The 16976-nt window shown below is 43.9% G+C and overlaps 1 protein-coding gene across 1 annotated transcript; it reads right to left on the bottom strand.

Annotated features, from left to right (window-relative positions):
- Positions 1 to 165: 165 nt before the first annotated feature.
- Positions 166 to 16719, bottom strand: SLC35A1 (solute carrier family 35 member A1). Its single transcript, XM_065632017.1, has 8 exons — positions 16641 to 16719; positions 13097 to 13274; positions 7432 to 7591; positions 6898 to 7050; positions 6021 to 6087; positions 2598 to 2774; positions 2060 to 2194; positions 166 to 761 (listed from the first exon to the last, which is right to left on the bottom strand). Exons 1-8 carry the CDS (start codon positions 16654 to 16656, stop codon positions 631 to 633), a joined length of 1017 nt encoding a protein of 338 aa, XP_065488089.1. The 5' UTR covers positions 16657 to 16719; the 3' UTR covers positions 166 to 630.
- Positions 16720 to 16976: the final 257 nt, after the last annotated feature.

Below are 16976 nucleotides of genomic sequence, written 5' to 3'. Positions count from 1 at the left end.
AGACCCCACTTGAACATAAAACCCAGCTTTTAGGTAAGTGATGCCTGAAGCATGGTTACTCCTGGTGGAGTTGTGTCAGGACACACTGACTGCATGGAGGGAAAAAAATACTATTCATTCAACATAAAAACACGGGAGAAGTACTCTGTTTGTCTGGTATGCATCACCTAGAAGAGAAACTTTTCCCATCTTTAATCAAACTGCACTTGCCTACTAGTTTAAGAGAAAATGCTGGCAGCAAGTGCTCTTTTTAATTTTTATGAAGCTTTGAAACATTTCTGTCCTCAAAGGGCAAGAGACAGTTTATCAAATACACAAAGAACCAGTTTCCCTTCATTATATACATTATATACAATTGAGTGTTCAGTTCCTTCATTCTGCTTTCCTTCTAAATGAGATTCTTCATTGTCTGACGTGAATGAAGAACACCTTCAGTAAAATACCCGTCCAGCTCCTCGGCCGTAACGCAGCCTCAGCCACTGGAAACTTCACGTGTAAAACAGAACTAACTTCTGCTTTTAGTCTATCCCACTTAAACTGTTTCATGACTAGCTTAAGGCTAATTTTTTAAAAACGCAAGTTCTTTTGAAGTCCATTTTTTCTCTTCTCTGTCCATTTTTATGGACGATGTCACACAGTAGCCAGTCTCTCTTTTGAGCTCTTAGTCTCTGACGGCTGGAGTTTTGTGGTGTCTTGTCGAGGTAATCCATAGAGGTAAATAGAAACACACACCAGGAGAGCACCCAGGGAGAAGGTAACAGCTGAAAGGAGACAAAAATAGCTTATTTAAATACCTCTGTGTAAGAAGAAACTTTCAGAAGACTAAGCTGTGTAAGTAATTATGATATCTGAATGACAGTATTAAATTACTCAAAACTAAACAGGACAACAAGCTGCTAATCATTCACAGAATGTAGAATTATCCTCTGACACTGAGAACTCTTGAGTGTTTACAAACCCCACACCATTTCAATTAGTCTCAGATCAGTGAGAATGTGGTGATGGTCAGAAGAGCAAGTGTGAGACATCTGTAGCTCCAGATGCCATCTGACAGGCTGACTTTACAATAAACTTAGTGATAAAGACACAGTGGACGGGATAAAGTAGCCTGTGGTAAGACACTTTGTTTGCCTTTCCTCCCCTAGACCGGGTTAAGAAACACTATTAATGAGGGTTTCACAGAAAGATAACCAGTGCAGATTCGATTTAAGTATCAAGAAAATGTTCCACCCAAGTGAGTTTTTAAAACTAGTGTTTTTCATCACTTCAGGTGTTGGGTTTTTTTTTTTTCAGCCAAACACTGATTATTTTTTCCTTAAGCAAACTTTGCAACGTGTTTCATCTCACTTATGCCACATCAGACAGGTAGCTTTTCCCCATCTTTGGATTACAGTAGGAGAGTAAAAAAATACCCAAAACTAACCAGTAAAGGACTGAGCAGGAGCTACTGGGTACAGTACCAGACACAGAACTGACCAGGGAGAAAATCCTTTGGAGCTGCAGAACAGCCCAAAGAAATCTGCTGTTTCCTCTCAAAAATATTCCCCACCTCAGTCATGACCCCAGCTGCTGTTTGACTCGCTCTTCAGTGGTGTTGGCCACAGCAAATAGGGAAGGTAAAGGTTAACGCAGTAGTGGGTGTAACTTCATGGGCATGTGGCAAAGCCCTTGCAGGAAGAGCTGAGGAATTAATTTGGCACTGGCTGTACTAAAACCAACAAGAAATAACTTATCAAGGTCTCAGGTAAACAGCTCTATCACACAGCAAACTGCATCAGAAGGTGATTCATGAATAAAGCCGTATAAACTCCAAAGCTGTTTAAATCAGGAAGAACCTTTCCATTTGAGGTTGTAGGATGACTGTGAAAAAGCAACCCGTGAACACCTCTGAAATCATCAGGCACCTTAGGTAACACAAATTACACATGAGCGCACAGGAGTCCTGTGGTTAAAACCAGAAAAATGCAAAGATGATGCACACATAGGAACGGCATACAGCCTGCTAGCCAGGATGGAAACATCCCCATACAGTCAAATCAAAGGGCAAAAAGGCACTTACTGATCTGGAGGCCAAAGAGGACAACTGATGCCACAGTAGAGAGAACAATGGCTGCCGCTGCAGAGAAACCTTTCATAATATTGTCTGTGTACTTCACGACAACCGAAGTGTAGAGGCCACCTACGCTCGCGAGAACTGGAAAGCAGGTAACATGTTTCTGTTAGTGAAGGCACAGCAGGTTACTCCTGAAATGATGCATTTTACTCCACTGGTGTACTCTTTGTTTGGGCTGTATTATCCTAATTGGCGATTTAATGTAACATTCAGCAAAATGGGATGGCTACATGGCATCTAATAGATCAGATACGACTCATTTAAAGGTGATCTACTCACTTCTCAGTCATTTAGACTGCTGTTTCAGCACAATTTTAAATTGAACAAGTGAGTAATTTCCAAGATAATGATACTTTAAAAAAAACCCTCAAAACACAGTAAAGAACAGTGGGTCAGATTGAATTTGTAGCTTCATGCAACCAGTTATATCATAGTTACAAAGGCAAAACAAAGTAATAAGACCCTTAAACCACAAGATACTTACAGATGACAAACCAGACGTAGTATGTATAGCCATAGAAAAACCCTTTCTCAAGAACTTGGGCTCCGTCTGACATGTACACACCAAATAAAGTCACCACAATCCCAGATAAGTACATCTGAATATTCCTCACCCACAAGGAAGTATCTGAACTCTTTAAGACCTTCTCAAAATAAACTCCTAAAAAAAAAAAAAACCAACAGGTTTTCAGTGAGATGAAGTATCATCCTTAATGATTCATGGTTCATCGTGTTTTAAAGCCAGACAAGAGTACTGGAATCATCTTGTCCTACAGACTGTTAAGTTTCATAGAAGCTCCCAGTGCAGAAGGGCTCAAAAATACATCCTGCTAACCTGCATCTCCCAGGACATGATCATTTTAATGGCTACATAACATCAAAAATTATTCTATTTCTCTTTGCAGTTATTTTAACAATTAATCTCATTGACAAGTGAAACTACTAATTTCTGTTTGATTTGCCAGGCTTCTGTCCAGCAGAGTTTCTTCTGTACAACTCTACACCAGAAAAAAAGCATTTCACATTGGCACCTGCTATTTTATCCCCAGGACAGTATTTATATATTTTAGTATGATGTAGAAGGGGTTTTTTTGTTGTTTTTTTTTTTTTCCTCCATTGGGATACTTAGCAGTAAAAAATTAAAAACAGGGGTGGGACTTTCAGTACTGAGACTGAAAATTCCTCGGAAGCCTCATGCTTGCAGAGTACTTGGCAGGGTGGTGATGTTCTGAAACCACAGCTTCAGGGGATTGCCAGAGCAAATCAAAACCAATGCCTTCTGCTGACTGAAACTACAGATTGGTTTTGAGGCAATGGAATTCACGTTAATCTAAAGCTCCTGTTCACAGTGCCACACTGGTGAGCATTACTTTTATGCTCTGCATTACTGAAATTCCCCAAATTTCATTATTCTACTTGGGAGGTGTATGTCAGACTAAAAGGCCAACATTTGACAAGGGCATCATAAGCTGCCTTTTTAACCATTGCTCCCATGCCAGGACTCTGCTAATCTCTGGAATTTCCCCCAGGTTTCAAAATACAGACCAGTTTGCAGGACTCAGACCTTCTCAGCCGCTTCTATGACCTTCTGGTGTGAGTCCTACTGACTAAATGCTTATTGTTGATTAATGTAATCCATGATATTCCATACAGACAAGAAAAGTAAATGGAACTGACAAAGACAGCACAAAGACCTGTGGCTTAGATGCCCCACGCACATATTCCACCTCCTACTCTACCTCCTGAAATCAGAGTTAGCTCCAAGGAAAGTCTTGCTACTTTTTTACTAATGAAAAATGCAATTTATAATTTCATTCAGTATATGGCACATTTACGGTGAATAAATTAGAGAGCATACTTATATTTCAGGGGTTCGAATAATAATACCATGTTTCCGTGTTTGTTTTTCTCTCATATGAATATACATTTTTAAAGTCTAAACAACAAGAAAAAACTACCCTTGTTGACGACTGCAGTGCTTAAGAAAACCCACAGTAATCAACCTCAAGTTTTCTGCCTGCTGAGAAGACCCACACAGCACAGCCACAGGTAATTAATGTACCAGAAATCTGCCCTGAGCATGAAGTATACTTGTAAACTTTATAACTTGTTATAAAACAAGTAAGCCAATGACATTATGCTTTCACATTCCTGAAAATGCATAAAAAAATCACTCCACTAGGCAGAATGAAAGGAAGAAAGGGTGCTACTTAGGAGAAATTACTCTTCAGTACTGTTTCAAGTCACAAAAAATATGCCATTGTATATCTGTCCAATGCTTTCATAAGCATTGTTGAGCCCCTTGATAATTGGAAATTGTCACATGATCACCAGTTTGAAGAAAAAACACCTTTTTTCTAAGTCCAAGGGACAAAACCACATAATTTTTTTATTTTGTTGGAATAAAATAAAACATTTAACAGTAAGTCCAGAAACTGAAGATTTAATGCCAAAATAACCCCTTGATGTGGGTGGGGAAAGGAAGACGAGGAAAGGAGTTTGAATGGGATTTATATTTTCAACATGTAAAAAGCCCCAAGGGCACAAGGAGCTCCACAGATTAAATGCTGTGTCCTCCCAGCTACCCCAAAGCTACAGCTGTCAGTGAGGAAACACCCAAGCTGCAATCCTTTTGCAGGAGAAGAAAGTCCTATGTGTTTAAATCCTCCAGAGCTGCCCGCATCAGCCCATTCAGTAGTCTGAATCTGCAGACCTTTGGAAGCACAGCCATCTCCCCACGTTACCAGAGAAAGCCAGAGAGCTTTAGGAGACTCTGAGGGCTTCTACTGCAAATGCTGTATTTGGTCTCATGGCTTGGGAGCGCCTACTGAAATGAGTAAATTTATAACCTTCCAGAAGAAGCTGATTGAGCTCTGCACAGTCTTATTTATAATAGTATTTCTGCTTCCAAGTGCCCACTTCACTGAAAAGACACTGAACAACAGTGACATCCTCCTCCTTCTCTCCCCTGCCAGCCAGAATATTTTCCAAGAGTAACAAGCATGTAAGCACAGCACAAGATTGTTCTTGCAGGATTGTATGGTTCTAGACGTGGGTGATAGTATAATACCTTGTTTCCTTACAGAGGGAGGGGGGAGAATCCAGTTTACAGCCAGGGAAACATGCCCCTATGAGCTAAATTTCAAATTACATAGTAATTTGCATTTCCTTATTTCTTAGCACCAGCTCACTTGTCCTCCAGTTCTGGTCTCCTTCTGCAGAAGCCAGGGAAAAACTGCTCTGAGGGAAAATGCTGCTTAAAAAACCAACCAAACAAACCCAAAACCCCACAAAAACCACAACAAACCACAAAACCAAACCTCAATAATGAAACACCAAATGACCACCACCTAAAAAAAAATCCCTTCCTGTAGGCTTCCTACTACTCATGTTCCTCTCTGCCTTACTTATGCTCCCTCTGCATCTCAGTTTTTCCACCTACAGGACTACATCAATGTGTATTTTGGGGCTTAGCTAGCACAAGAATTGAGCAAGGAGCTCAGTTCCCCTGATAAAAAAATGCAAGTATTTCATGTGACCACCATAAGGGAGCTATTTACTGTAAAGCCAACTTCATAAAAGTGATGTACATTAACTAATTGTACTCAGTGAGTTATTATGGATGTTCCCCACAGTATTATTCTATGCATCTGAAAGACGCTTCCACTTGCAAACCAGCCTTCTAAGCTGCCTCACATAAAACCAATAGCATGCGCTTGACATCTGGAGTAATCATGTCATGAATCTGTCATAATTACTGCAAGTAGAAGGTAATTATGGGCAGAGGGGCTAAAGTACTTTTTTACCTTCTAACCAATGAAGACAAGTAACATAGAAAGTTCTGTTTTAAACATCAGGAGTTCTCCAATTCTTTTCATGTGACCTGCGTAAAGAAATACTACTATACCTGCAAATCCTGAACATAATACAGCAACGGCAATCGCTCCAAACCCTAGCCATGGATTCTGCTCCACCTGCAACATCAACCGTTATTTTAAAAAGGATGCAACACTTCAGTAATTTACAGTAATCAATTTCACAGCTACTTCATTAAGTACAGCAAAATTACTAGCATTTGATTGCAGTGTAAGATGTACTTGCTTAGCTAGAGCTGCCCTTTGGATTAGTTCGGTGGAGCTGTGTGGGGGTTCACGGTCGGCGTGCGCTCTTACCAACCCCTGCAGTGCTCAGAGACACTGTCTGCTCAGCTGTGGCCAGTTGTCCCAGCTGCGTGACCTGCCTTTCCCACTAACGCTCCCGACCAGCAACTAAGACCTGAGCAACAGAAGACACTTGTTTCTTCCTGGAGCGGGATTAGGTCAGTGTCTCTGCAGGGTGTGTTTAAATGACATACCCACACCCACAAAGCACTGAGTTTCACTCCTGATTCCGCCAAGTGCTTCAATTCCAAGTTCTCTGCTCCAACTATTGCAATGATACCAGGGCCAACTGCCGGAAACACTATTGCTCAGATACTCCTATGATGGTGCATTACACCGATTATGATGACAGTGGTAATTTATACTAATTGTAGCAATCAGATGCCTTTCCAACAAGTGAGACTGGAGCAATACCGCAAGCCTGCCTGGACTGGTACACAAGAAATGTGAAAGTGAACGATCCAACAAGCATTTATGCTGTAGATGGAGCGGCTGGAAATAGGAAATGGGTACTGCTGTGTGGAATGTGAGAGACCTTGCCTTAACCCCAGCTGCTGTGGAGTGAAATACAAAATATAAGGCAGTTTATTCTTCATCACGAAGTGGCAAAAGGTAAACTCTCACCTGTACTTTCGTAGCCTGAGCAGGCTTCCACTGAACAAGGGTAACGCCACCGCACAGCATGAAGACAGAGAACCACTGCAGCTTACTGAGGGTACGGTTTAGCATTAGGACTGTACATAAAGCTGTACAAGGGATCTTCAGCTGGTATGTCACCTAAAGAAGACGGGAACACCACAGAGGATGTGGTTTTATAAACTCTTCCAAACCCAAGAAAATAAAATAGAAAACTCAACTATAGAGTGACAAATTAAATTCTATATTCATTGATTTCCTACAGATCCTTGGGGTTTCGTACCATTGCCAACTGCATCAACATGAATTTGAAGTGATGCCAGCAGTGAGTGGGTAGCTCAGAAAACCAGAGCTCTCCATCAGAGCACACGCTCTCAATAAAAGCCAAGCGATGCTTTGTTACAACACTAAATCTGAAGAGAGTACTGTGTGCTAGGCAGACAGACACCTGGCACACATGCCTCGTGGAACAGTACAGAGAAATGTATCCACAGATCAGTTACTGAACAAAAACACTGTTACCTGGTATACCGCTGCATCCAAGTTGCTAAGAGCCACAAATGCCATATTGTTTTGGAGAGCATACACCAAGGATGGAACACTTAATTTCAGCAATTCTGTAGGACTTCCAAATACATTTTCTTTTAAAGATGTTATTAACCTTGCCAGACTTCCAGTTTCTCTGCAAAATAAAATATTAATATAACTGAGCGCAGTCTTCAACTGGTATTTGAAAACAGAAATCAAATCAATGAATCCTTTGGGAAGGCTGAAAATTTGTTCTCAACAATCAGTTGTACCTTCTGCTGATTAAAGAAAAATTAACTGGGAAAAAACAGTGAGGTTTATCAAAAAGTTGAACCCCTGAAGGTGAAGACGACATTCTGGAATCAGAAGGTTAGATGCAGTAATGTGCAATAAATTAAACAAGAACCATGAACACTGTTAAGCAGTGGAATAAGTTGCTAAGTATACAGGCAATGGAACAGAAGGCTGTTGTCATGTTCCCCCGCCTTTTTTTTTTTTTCCTATTAATATTTGTGTGTGATGTCAAATGCCTGTGATTTTCCAGATCCCCTTTAAACTGAGCCTCACAGTACATTAAAAAAAAAATTACATCCTTGCGCACTACTGAGCTGTAAACACTTCTCATTCCTCCCTGGGCTCCTCTTCTCGCCTGTGCTGCAGGAGATGCTGGACCAGCACCAGCAGACATGCTAAGAAGTCTGACAGGACATGTGGTGGCTCCCTGTTGCCTCGCACCTTCACACTTCTCCTTTATGTAATTACAGTGTGTGCAACAGCAGGCAATGGGGAAGAACATGCTGCTTCTTGTTGCTGTCCCCATTTGCGGTTTGCTCCTCAGCTTATCACAGCTGACCTCTGCACTGCTAGCTCTCCCTTATCATTCGTACACCAACCCGACATTTCTCGCTTACTTGTCGCTGCTACTCAAGTCCTCCAGTTCCCTTCCCAGCTCTCCTCCAGTCCCATGTTCGCTCTTTTCCATTCTTCTCTTTCTTGGCCACTGACAAATACCAACATCCAAAAATCACTCCTGCCCGCTCCCACAGGCCTCTCTACTTGCACCCTGTATTGCTCTTGAATTGAACACTCTTTTTGCTTCCCTCACACACACATAAGAAGGAATGGCTCACATCCTCCTCAGTGCCCCAGGAGCCCAATTCCCCACATTTCACTCAGGTCCCAACTTCTTTTTTACAAATGTATCAATATGTATTAATAGGAAATCTACCTGCCTTGAACTCTTATTATGCAAAATGAGCAATTTCTCTATGCCCCAGGCTCCTTCATTAAACATCTTGTTCCTGTATATTCTCCATTTCAGATCAACTCCCAACTCCATGCTCCAGGTTCTTAGACTTTTCCTCTCCAAAATTTATGGACTCTACCATCTCATGATCCTTCTATCCAAGTTTCTCTCCTCCCTTGCCTTCCTCCTTGCTTGGCACCAAGATATATCTCCTTTTCTCCTTCTTTTGTAGTGAGAGCTGTCTTTACACAGGCAGCTGCAAGGGATTCTTCTTGTCATTTTCCCATAACAAAGAGCAAACACTAAAAACCAGTATTGGAGCAGTACAGTCACCAAACAGAGGTAAGCCTGGTTTCCCACACTCTTGCTGTACAAGTGAGGTCACATGTGAAGTTCTTTCCTAACTTCAGGGGATGCTTTGCTTGGGACAGACCCGGTGACACCGAGCACGTCACACAGGTGTCTTTTGCAAGACCTGTCTGGCCACAGGGAACAACCATTGACATGAAAATCTATAGACATGTAGCACTTACAGTGAAGTCTGCAATACAAGGAAGGGCAAGATTTCATGCTACAGCTCACTGTCATTAATGACACTAGACACAGAACTGCGTAAAATGTTATGAGTCATTGACATTACAGGAAAAATTGTTCGTTTACTTATTCCACAATGTATTAATTATATTGCCCAGCATTGGGAGATAAGATGTACAAGAAATCCTAGAGCTCCTGGTAATACCCAAGTAAAGCTGGACTAAGGCTGGACTAAAGACTATCTAACGTCTGCAAATAAAATGTAATACAGTTCTACTCTGTGAGAATAAGTAAAAATACACCACACAGTAATGGCTGCTTCTATTTGTCAATACTAAGGTGGGCTGTTGAACAAGAAAATAGTATTTAAACTATACCTGCTTCTGTTCCAGATCATGCTCATTGAATTATTAATAGCTGATCACACATTTAAAGTCATATCACAGCAGTAATAGTAGTTTCTGTCTACTTTGACTTCTAGCGTGGAATTTCAGCAATGAAGAATGACAGATGTCCAGTAAACACCATCTCCACTTTAGTTTTCAAGAATAAGAAGATGAAATATCTAACAGTTCATCTTTGCGGCGAGTGTGCTTTCTGAAACACGCACTTATCAAGAATCTCTAAGTTGGATACAGTACGAAGATCAGGTGGAGACAGATTTAAATCTACACAAAAAAGAATTTAAAACAAGCCTCTGGGTAAAGCTGATAATGCAAAATAAGGTGTCCAAAGATATACACTGCATAATCAAATAAGAAAATAAAAACTGATCTAGCCTGAATTCAGCATTCTTGATGTTGATCTAGATTTGACTTTAAAAACATATTCTGTTTTCTTCATAGGTCTGAATAGGTGACAGATGCTAATGACAATCAGTTCTGCAACAGAAACATTGCATTTGTTAGAAAAGCTGAAGTTAAAACCAGAGTTTTCAAATCAGCTCTACTTTTCTTCATCCATTGCTAGGAAATTATGTACCACCTAAGAATGTAGACAACGTAATTGCCAGATGGTCAAATAGACTTTAAATAAATATAAGAAGTTGGGAGTTCTGTTGAGTATATAATAAACACAGCTTAAACTAGCATAAACTTCCCTCTTGAAAGACAATCTTTTGGCATTCATCCATTCAATGTGCCTTCCAGGAGATAACTTAAAAGTAAACACAGCAAAGGCACAGAGTAATAATGTGTAAGAAAACAAATTCTGCAGCTAGAACAACGCAAGTCATACTCCGGTATCCTGTACATTGCAGTAATCAACGCTGGCTGTTTCAAAAAGGCACCCAAAAATATCTCGCTGTACAGAAAAAACAGACTGTATTCTATCTTTTAACTGGTTATTAAACTACCAAGTCACCTTGCCTTGGATGAGACAAATAGGACTTTAAAACCAGAGGAAGCTGTCAAGGAGATACTGCCAGAAACTATGCTGGAATTTATGTTGTTTGGCATACTTGTAAGTGATCTAAAACGGGAGATTACTAGAAAATTGGCAAATTTTACTGATTATACTCAATTATATGCTATATTGAAAACTTTCAATAGTTGCTGAAGAGTCTCTCACTACACTGAGTAGAATTCACCGGATCTTCTGCCATCTGAGAAATAGCTCAGTTATCTGGACAGCAAAAGAAGGCGTCCAGATCCACAAGCAAGACATCCTACCAAGAGGAGGTGAGCACGGCCTGATGAATCGTGTCTGTTGGTCCTCATCTCTCAACTAGGGAGGAAAAAATCCCACTAGCTGACCAGATCAGAATAGATATTGTAACTGTCAAAAACCTCAGCGAGTCAGATTCATCCCATTTTAATCGACAAATAAAACTCAGCTGTCAATAAATGAAGTAGAATCACGGGAAATGACAACACCAAAACACCACAACCATCTCTAAACCAGTTATGGACATTTTGGAAAAAGATGCAAGCAGGTGAAAGCCCCAGCTCGAGGCTCAGTTGTGTTCAGAGAAATGAGCAGAACATTAGGAATCCTTAGGAAAGGAACCGAGATCAAGACAGAAAGCACCTTTACCCCTCTGCCTAACGCCACGGCATGGTCACACCCTGAATGCTGCATGCGGCAGTGGATCCTGTTTCAAAAGGGATGTAACAATCCTGGAAATGCTGTGGAGATGGATATGAGGACGATCACAGAAAAATGAGTCAAGGACTCCCAGCTTAGGAGATAAATGAGTGATGAAAACACAATACAAATCTGTAGAGATATGAAAATAAAAATGAAGGGGAAAAGATTGTTCATGATGTCTGCCAACACAAGGAGAGAGAATCCAGTGAAACTGCTAGACGAAGTGTTTATTAAAAAGTACTTTTTCATAGACAATGTAATTATATTGCAGAAGTCATTTCACAGGTACAGTAGGGACTCACAGTTCAAAAAGAAACTGGACAATCTCGGCAAGGACAGGATCGTCAGGGGCTACAGCCACAGTGAGCACCAGTCTCCAGGCTGCGAAATCCACACGCTTCTGCCTGCGCTCACCCTCTTGCCCACACTTCTGCTCCAGGCATCCCCTGCTGACTACTGTCAAAGGGAAGACAATGGGCCACATGGGCTTTTGGCTGTGCAGGGCTGTTCTAAAAGCATAACAGACATCTCAGTTAAAAGTAATTGTCTTTTTAATTATTTCAAGCAAAAAAGACCATTTGTGCATTTGATGAACGCAATATTTCTGACCCTTAATGAAATGCAGATTGCTTGCCCTGCTGAACCAGGCCTCTCTGGTATGCTATAAATAGCCCGGGTCCCAGGTGCACAGGAACAGATTTGAGAAGTTCCACACCCAGGTGTGGCCACCCACAGGTCCCTCACTACGGAGAACCGTGGGCTGCTGCAGCCTCCAGAGAGCAGGTGGGTCAGGATCCCCGCTGGCCACAGCATGGTCACAACCACAGCACAGCCACTTGTCAGCAGAGATGCTCCTGCCAACATTTTGTGCTGGCAGAGCGAGAAGCTCAGGGTGCATAAAACCAGAAATTTGCCACCGGTCACACTTGCCTTTTCTAACGCATTACATTTTAATGAAAGGTTAAACAAAAGGCCGTTTGTCACAGCTGCCTTACCGAATTCAAATATTCTCATTTCTAAAGCAAGTAAAATACTGTTTTGATGTTAAGTAGAAAAGATCTGATAAAAATCTGAAGTACACCATGTGACTTCATGATGCTCTAGCACAAAACAGCCAGCCTTCTGATGTACCAAAAGCCACAGAGAGAAAAGCAGAGACCCTGAAAGAACAAATTCTACCACAACAGCAAAAACTGGGCTTTGGAAAAGTCTGGAGTATAAAGATTCTTCCAAGAAAGGATGCAGGACAGGGAAGCTGAGAGGAAAGATGGCCTTCCTACTTCAGATGCTCACGTGTGGACAAAAGATCTAGTTCTTAGCAACAGTCTGGGATTACAGAAACTCTTAATATTTTCTGACCAGACAGCCTTTCAGCTTTGATTCCCCAAGTTAAGAGAGGCACCAAAATGTCCGTTTGTAACACTGTTTGGGAAAATTCATGAGTAGGAACATTACAGTTTTATATAACCCAGCAGACAACAGCTTGCAGTCCAGCTTTAATCTACACCAACATTTTAAAGACCCAAAACATCGCAGATAATCCGTGCTGACATTTTGAACCTATGCCTAAGCATAGAAAGATAGAAAATATGCAGAAAGGACACACCTGAACATTGTGGTGTTCACAAAGCAGTTTCAGCTGAGGAGGACTCGCAAGTTCTAACCAGCTCTAAAATGACTCTTCCACAGCATGACCCTCCAGCCACCTGTATCTGTACTTCAGTGTCTGAGAATCTGAGGTTAGAAGTCAGGATTCGTTTTCAAAATACTCATTAGCATTCCCATACTTACTTAGCCAAGATGCCCACACTCAAGAACAGCTTGATAACTTCAGTGATGCACACAGCCGTCGTTGAGAAGTACAGTTCTGTCTCCACCGTCCTTGTGTACCGCAACGCGACTGTGTACGTGGCAGCAACCAGGGTCATCACTGTCAGGCAGTACAACTTGAAGAGTAAGCTGACATTTTCTGAAAGGAAACAAAAGCAACAACTCAACATGCCCTTCATTTTAATTTAAGAACTGAAACAGCGTGTCCTCCAGCTGGAGGACTCTCTCAAATACTACTGTGGCAGCATACAATTACAGTGTTGTGAAATACCTCCTATAAAACATGTAAGTTAAATTTTCAAGTCTCTTCTCAAATAAGCTTGTAGAGGAACTCCAAGTGTTTGCAAATAAGATGTCCTCTTTCCCTCATAATCATCCTTCATTCTAGAAAAACTAATCATAGACTAATATTTACTAACAGGAATCAAAAAGTCTTTCTGTGCTTTCCTGCTCTTCAGCTGACAGTAAGAGCTTGCTCTGAAACAGCAGCCCATCCCCTCCACGTGGTATAGTGAGGTCTGACACAGAGAGCATTGGCACACTAGTAAATGCAAAGAGAGAGGAAAAGTTCTCTATCAGTAAAGAAGGGAATCAATCTAGCAAATCTTAACAAATAAGACAATATTTCCTTCAGCCTTATATTCCACCTAAGTAAGAGAAGAGAGTTTTGCTCAGAACAGTGATGGGACTTCACACAAAGGGCTTTCTTGAAAAATTATTTATTTTAGAAAAACACTAAGGTTGCATTTATTCATGTAAATTAAACCATAGAAGGATTATGTATCATCTGTGTTACTTATCTTCCCTGCTCCTGTCCTCCTACATCGGCAGCAATTCTTGTAACAGTTTTGCCCTGGACCAAGCCCGATCCTGCCTGATTTGGGAGTCAGCCTGTTCCAGATCCTCTGGCGAAAGGCAGTTTTTCATACAGCCACCTTCCTCTTAAGGCCCCAGAGTTCCATCAGGTGGACGAAGGTCTCAGAGTTCCATCAGGTGGACGTGGCCAAGCCACACCAGTGCATTCCCACCTCAGAGAATGGCCAAGACCGCATCCGTACCAGTGAAGAGAACAGCGTGTGGCTCCAAGCGAGGCTTCTCTACACGAAGGCCTGACCTACAACATGTGACATCGGCAAACGTGTGGTGTCCACAAAACCACGTCTCAAACTGGTAAATTATTCTTTGTTATGTATGGCACCTGACGGGTGGATGTTGGTCATTCAGCAGCACCTTCTGGGACATTATCTGTTATGTTCTGAATATCCTAAATAAATGTATTTTAATTGGTAGAAGTTTATGTTCCTTTACTGATTAGGTTATGAGCTAACAGATAAGCTCCAGGCAGATTTGTAATAACTTTGTTTATTCAATATGGGAATGAATTGCTGAATCCAGTGCAATCGATGTTTTGGTTAATTTTTCTTTCAAGACAGTGATGTCTTCTATTGCATAACATTTCTGCAAGGTACAGTTAATACCTCCTGCTGCTGCAATCACTTAAATTAGCTACTTCCTTACAGATAAAAATCTTACTCACGTCAGTAACCACTTTTAAAAGGTAGAGCCAATTATTTTTTGGACTAACAATGCTTAAAAGATACTTACAAGCTGTAATCCATTTTTAAATTAAGTTTGGACTGAGGGCAGGGTGGGGGAGAGGGAGGCAGTGGGAATCCAAGGGCATAACCGCCAGGAAATAAAATTAACCCAGTCCAGTTTTACAAAAAATGTGTTTCCTACTATGGTTTCTGTCCGCAGTAATGTATCATAAACAATGTGTTTTTACACATTAAGATTTTAAGTCTATGTGCTACTGAAGACGAGACTGAGAGGAGACCTCATTGTGGTCTACAGCTTCCTCACAAGGGCAGGAGGAGGGGCAGGCACCGAACTCTTCTCTTTAGTGACCAATGACAGAACCCAAGAGAATGGCAGAAAGACGTGCCAGGGGAGGTTTAGGTTGGACATGAGGAAAAGGTTCTTCCCCCAGAGGGTGGTGGAGCACTGGAACAGGCTCCCCAGGGAGGTGTCACGGCCCCAAGCCTGACAGTGTTCAAGAAGAGACTGGACAACGCCCTCAGACACATGGTGTGAACTGTGGGGTTGTCATATGCAGGGACAGGAGTTGGACTTGATGATCCTTGTGGGTCCCTTCCAACTCAGGACATTCTATGATTCTATGAGCTAAAACTACATTTAACACTTGCCTATATTAACTAGTCTTAAAAAAAAAAAAAAATTTGGCAACAGTTTGCAAACTTGAGTAAATCAAATGCAGCAGAACATGATAATGAATCTAGTAATCGTACTAGATAGTCCTAGTGTTATGTTAAAAGCAATTTGCAGTTAAGTTTTCAGCCAGAATACTTCTCCAGTCTGGCTCACATGTCTGCCCCAGTACCAGTGCAGCACTGGGGGCAGAAGGGAAGCGTAGCTGGAGCACCCATATCTTCTGCTGATAAGCCTGAACTTATACCAGCTTTAAAACAAAATAAGCGAGCTGAAAGCAGCTGCTGTTTGCTTCTCTCACTGGCTTCAGCAAATCCTCTCAAACCAACCGATTTCCAGCAAAGGGAACCAGACAGGCCAAAAGCCTCGGGACATAAACGCAGCGCCTCCCACGCATCTCACCTGACCACCCCGCCGGGGCTGCTCTGTTCGGCGGCCCGCGGCCAAGCCCAGCACCCGCCAGCCCCGCGGGCACCTCGGCGCCGCCCCGCCCACCGCGGGCACCCCCGGCTCCGGGCCCTTCTCCTCCGGGGGCCTCGTCCCCCACAGCCTGGCTGCCCAGAGCCGAGGAGCCCTGTGCAAGGCGTCGCGTTCCCGAAGGCTTTCATCCCGCCCGGCTCGCCCGAGTGCCCGGCTCCGGCACGGCCGCGGCGCTGGCGCCTCTGCTCACCCTCCGGCTGAACCCCGGGGGCCGGCGGGATTTGAGGGACAGCCGCGGGGTGGGTGCCCGTGTGCGCTGACCACCTGGGCCTCGCGGCCTCGGGCTGAGCCCCCACAACGTTGCGCCACGTCCCAGCGCCCCCAGAGCACGAACCGGCGCCGCCGCTCCTCAGGCGGCCGCGGCTGGTCCTAAAGGCGGGGGAGCCAGCGGGGGCCCGGCGAGCCCCGGCCCGGGAGCACCCACCGCCCCAGCGGCCGCCCGCTGTCCCACACGCCGGAGAAGCGGCGGTGCCGCCGCCCGGCCTCACAGCCCCCGGCCCGGCCGGGCACACCGAGCGGGAGCCGAGCGGGTGGGCGGGAGGGCGGGGCGCAGAGCCCCTCCCCGGATCGGCCCCGCGCCCCCTCACAGCGCCCTCCCCCCGCGCCCGCGGTGGTGGCGCCCAGCGCCGCAGCCCCCGGCGGGGAGGACAGTTCCATTTCCTCCGGGGCGGGGGAAGCAAGGGGGAGCCGCGGGTCGCGCTTCGTCTTCGTAGGGGGCGGAACGGACCCCCTTCCCTGGCCACAGCCCCCTCCGGGAGCCGCGGTGCCTCTCACCGACCCGCGCCGCCGCCCTCACCTTTCGGAGGCGACATCGTGCCGGCTGAAGGCGCCAAGACCGCCGGGCCGGAGCCGCCCGCCGTGCCCCGCCGCTCCGCCCATCGCACCATAGAGAGCGGCGCGGCCGCCTAGAGCGCCCCGCCTCCCTTAGTTTCACCATAGAGTCGGAGGTCCGCCTTACCTAGACAGCCTCTCTCACCCCCTCCCGGGAGGCGCATCCTTACTGAATAAATACACTTGGACCTGAGTTTTTAACTCCCCTCGTAACCTTCATCCGGCCAATTGGTTCCTCAGAGCGGCCCTGGGGGATCCGTCACCCCCACCCGTGGCCCACTTGTGAGCAGCGCTTGGAGAC

Source organism: Caloenas nicobarica, chromosome 3, assembly GCF_036013445.1.
Source record: "Caloenas nicobarica isolate bCalNic1 chromosome 3, bCalNic1.hap1, whole genome shotgun sequence".
Lineage (NCBI taxonomy): Eukaryota > Metazoa > Chordata > Aves > Columbiformes > Columbidae > Caloenas > Caloenas nicobarica.
This window is presented reverse-complemented; position numbering and strand designations above follow the sequence as displayed.

Bases quoted from the DNA above. Each gene is read 5' to 3' on its own strand.
- SLC35A1 (XM_065632017.1), bottom strand. The intron at 6,088-6,897 runs GTGAGAGTTTAC...TTGATGTTGCAG, and splicing joins CTCAGGCTACGAAAGTACAG to GTGGAGCAGAATCCATGGCT. The intron at 2,775-6,020 runs GTATAGTAGTAT...TTTTTTTTTTAG, and splicing joins ATTATGTTCAGGATTTGCAG to GAGTTTATTTTGAGAAGGTC.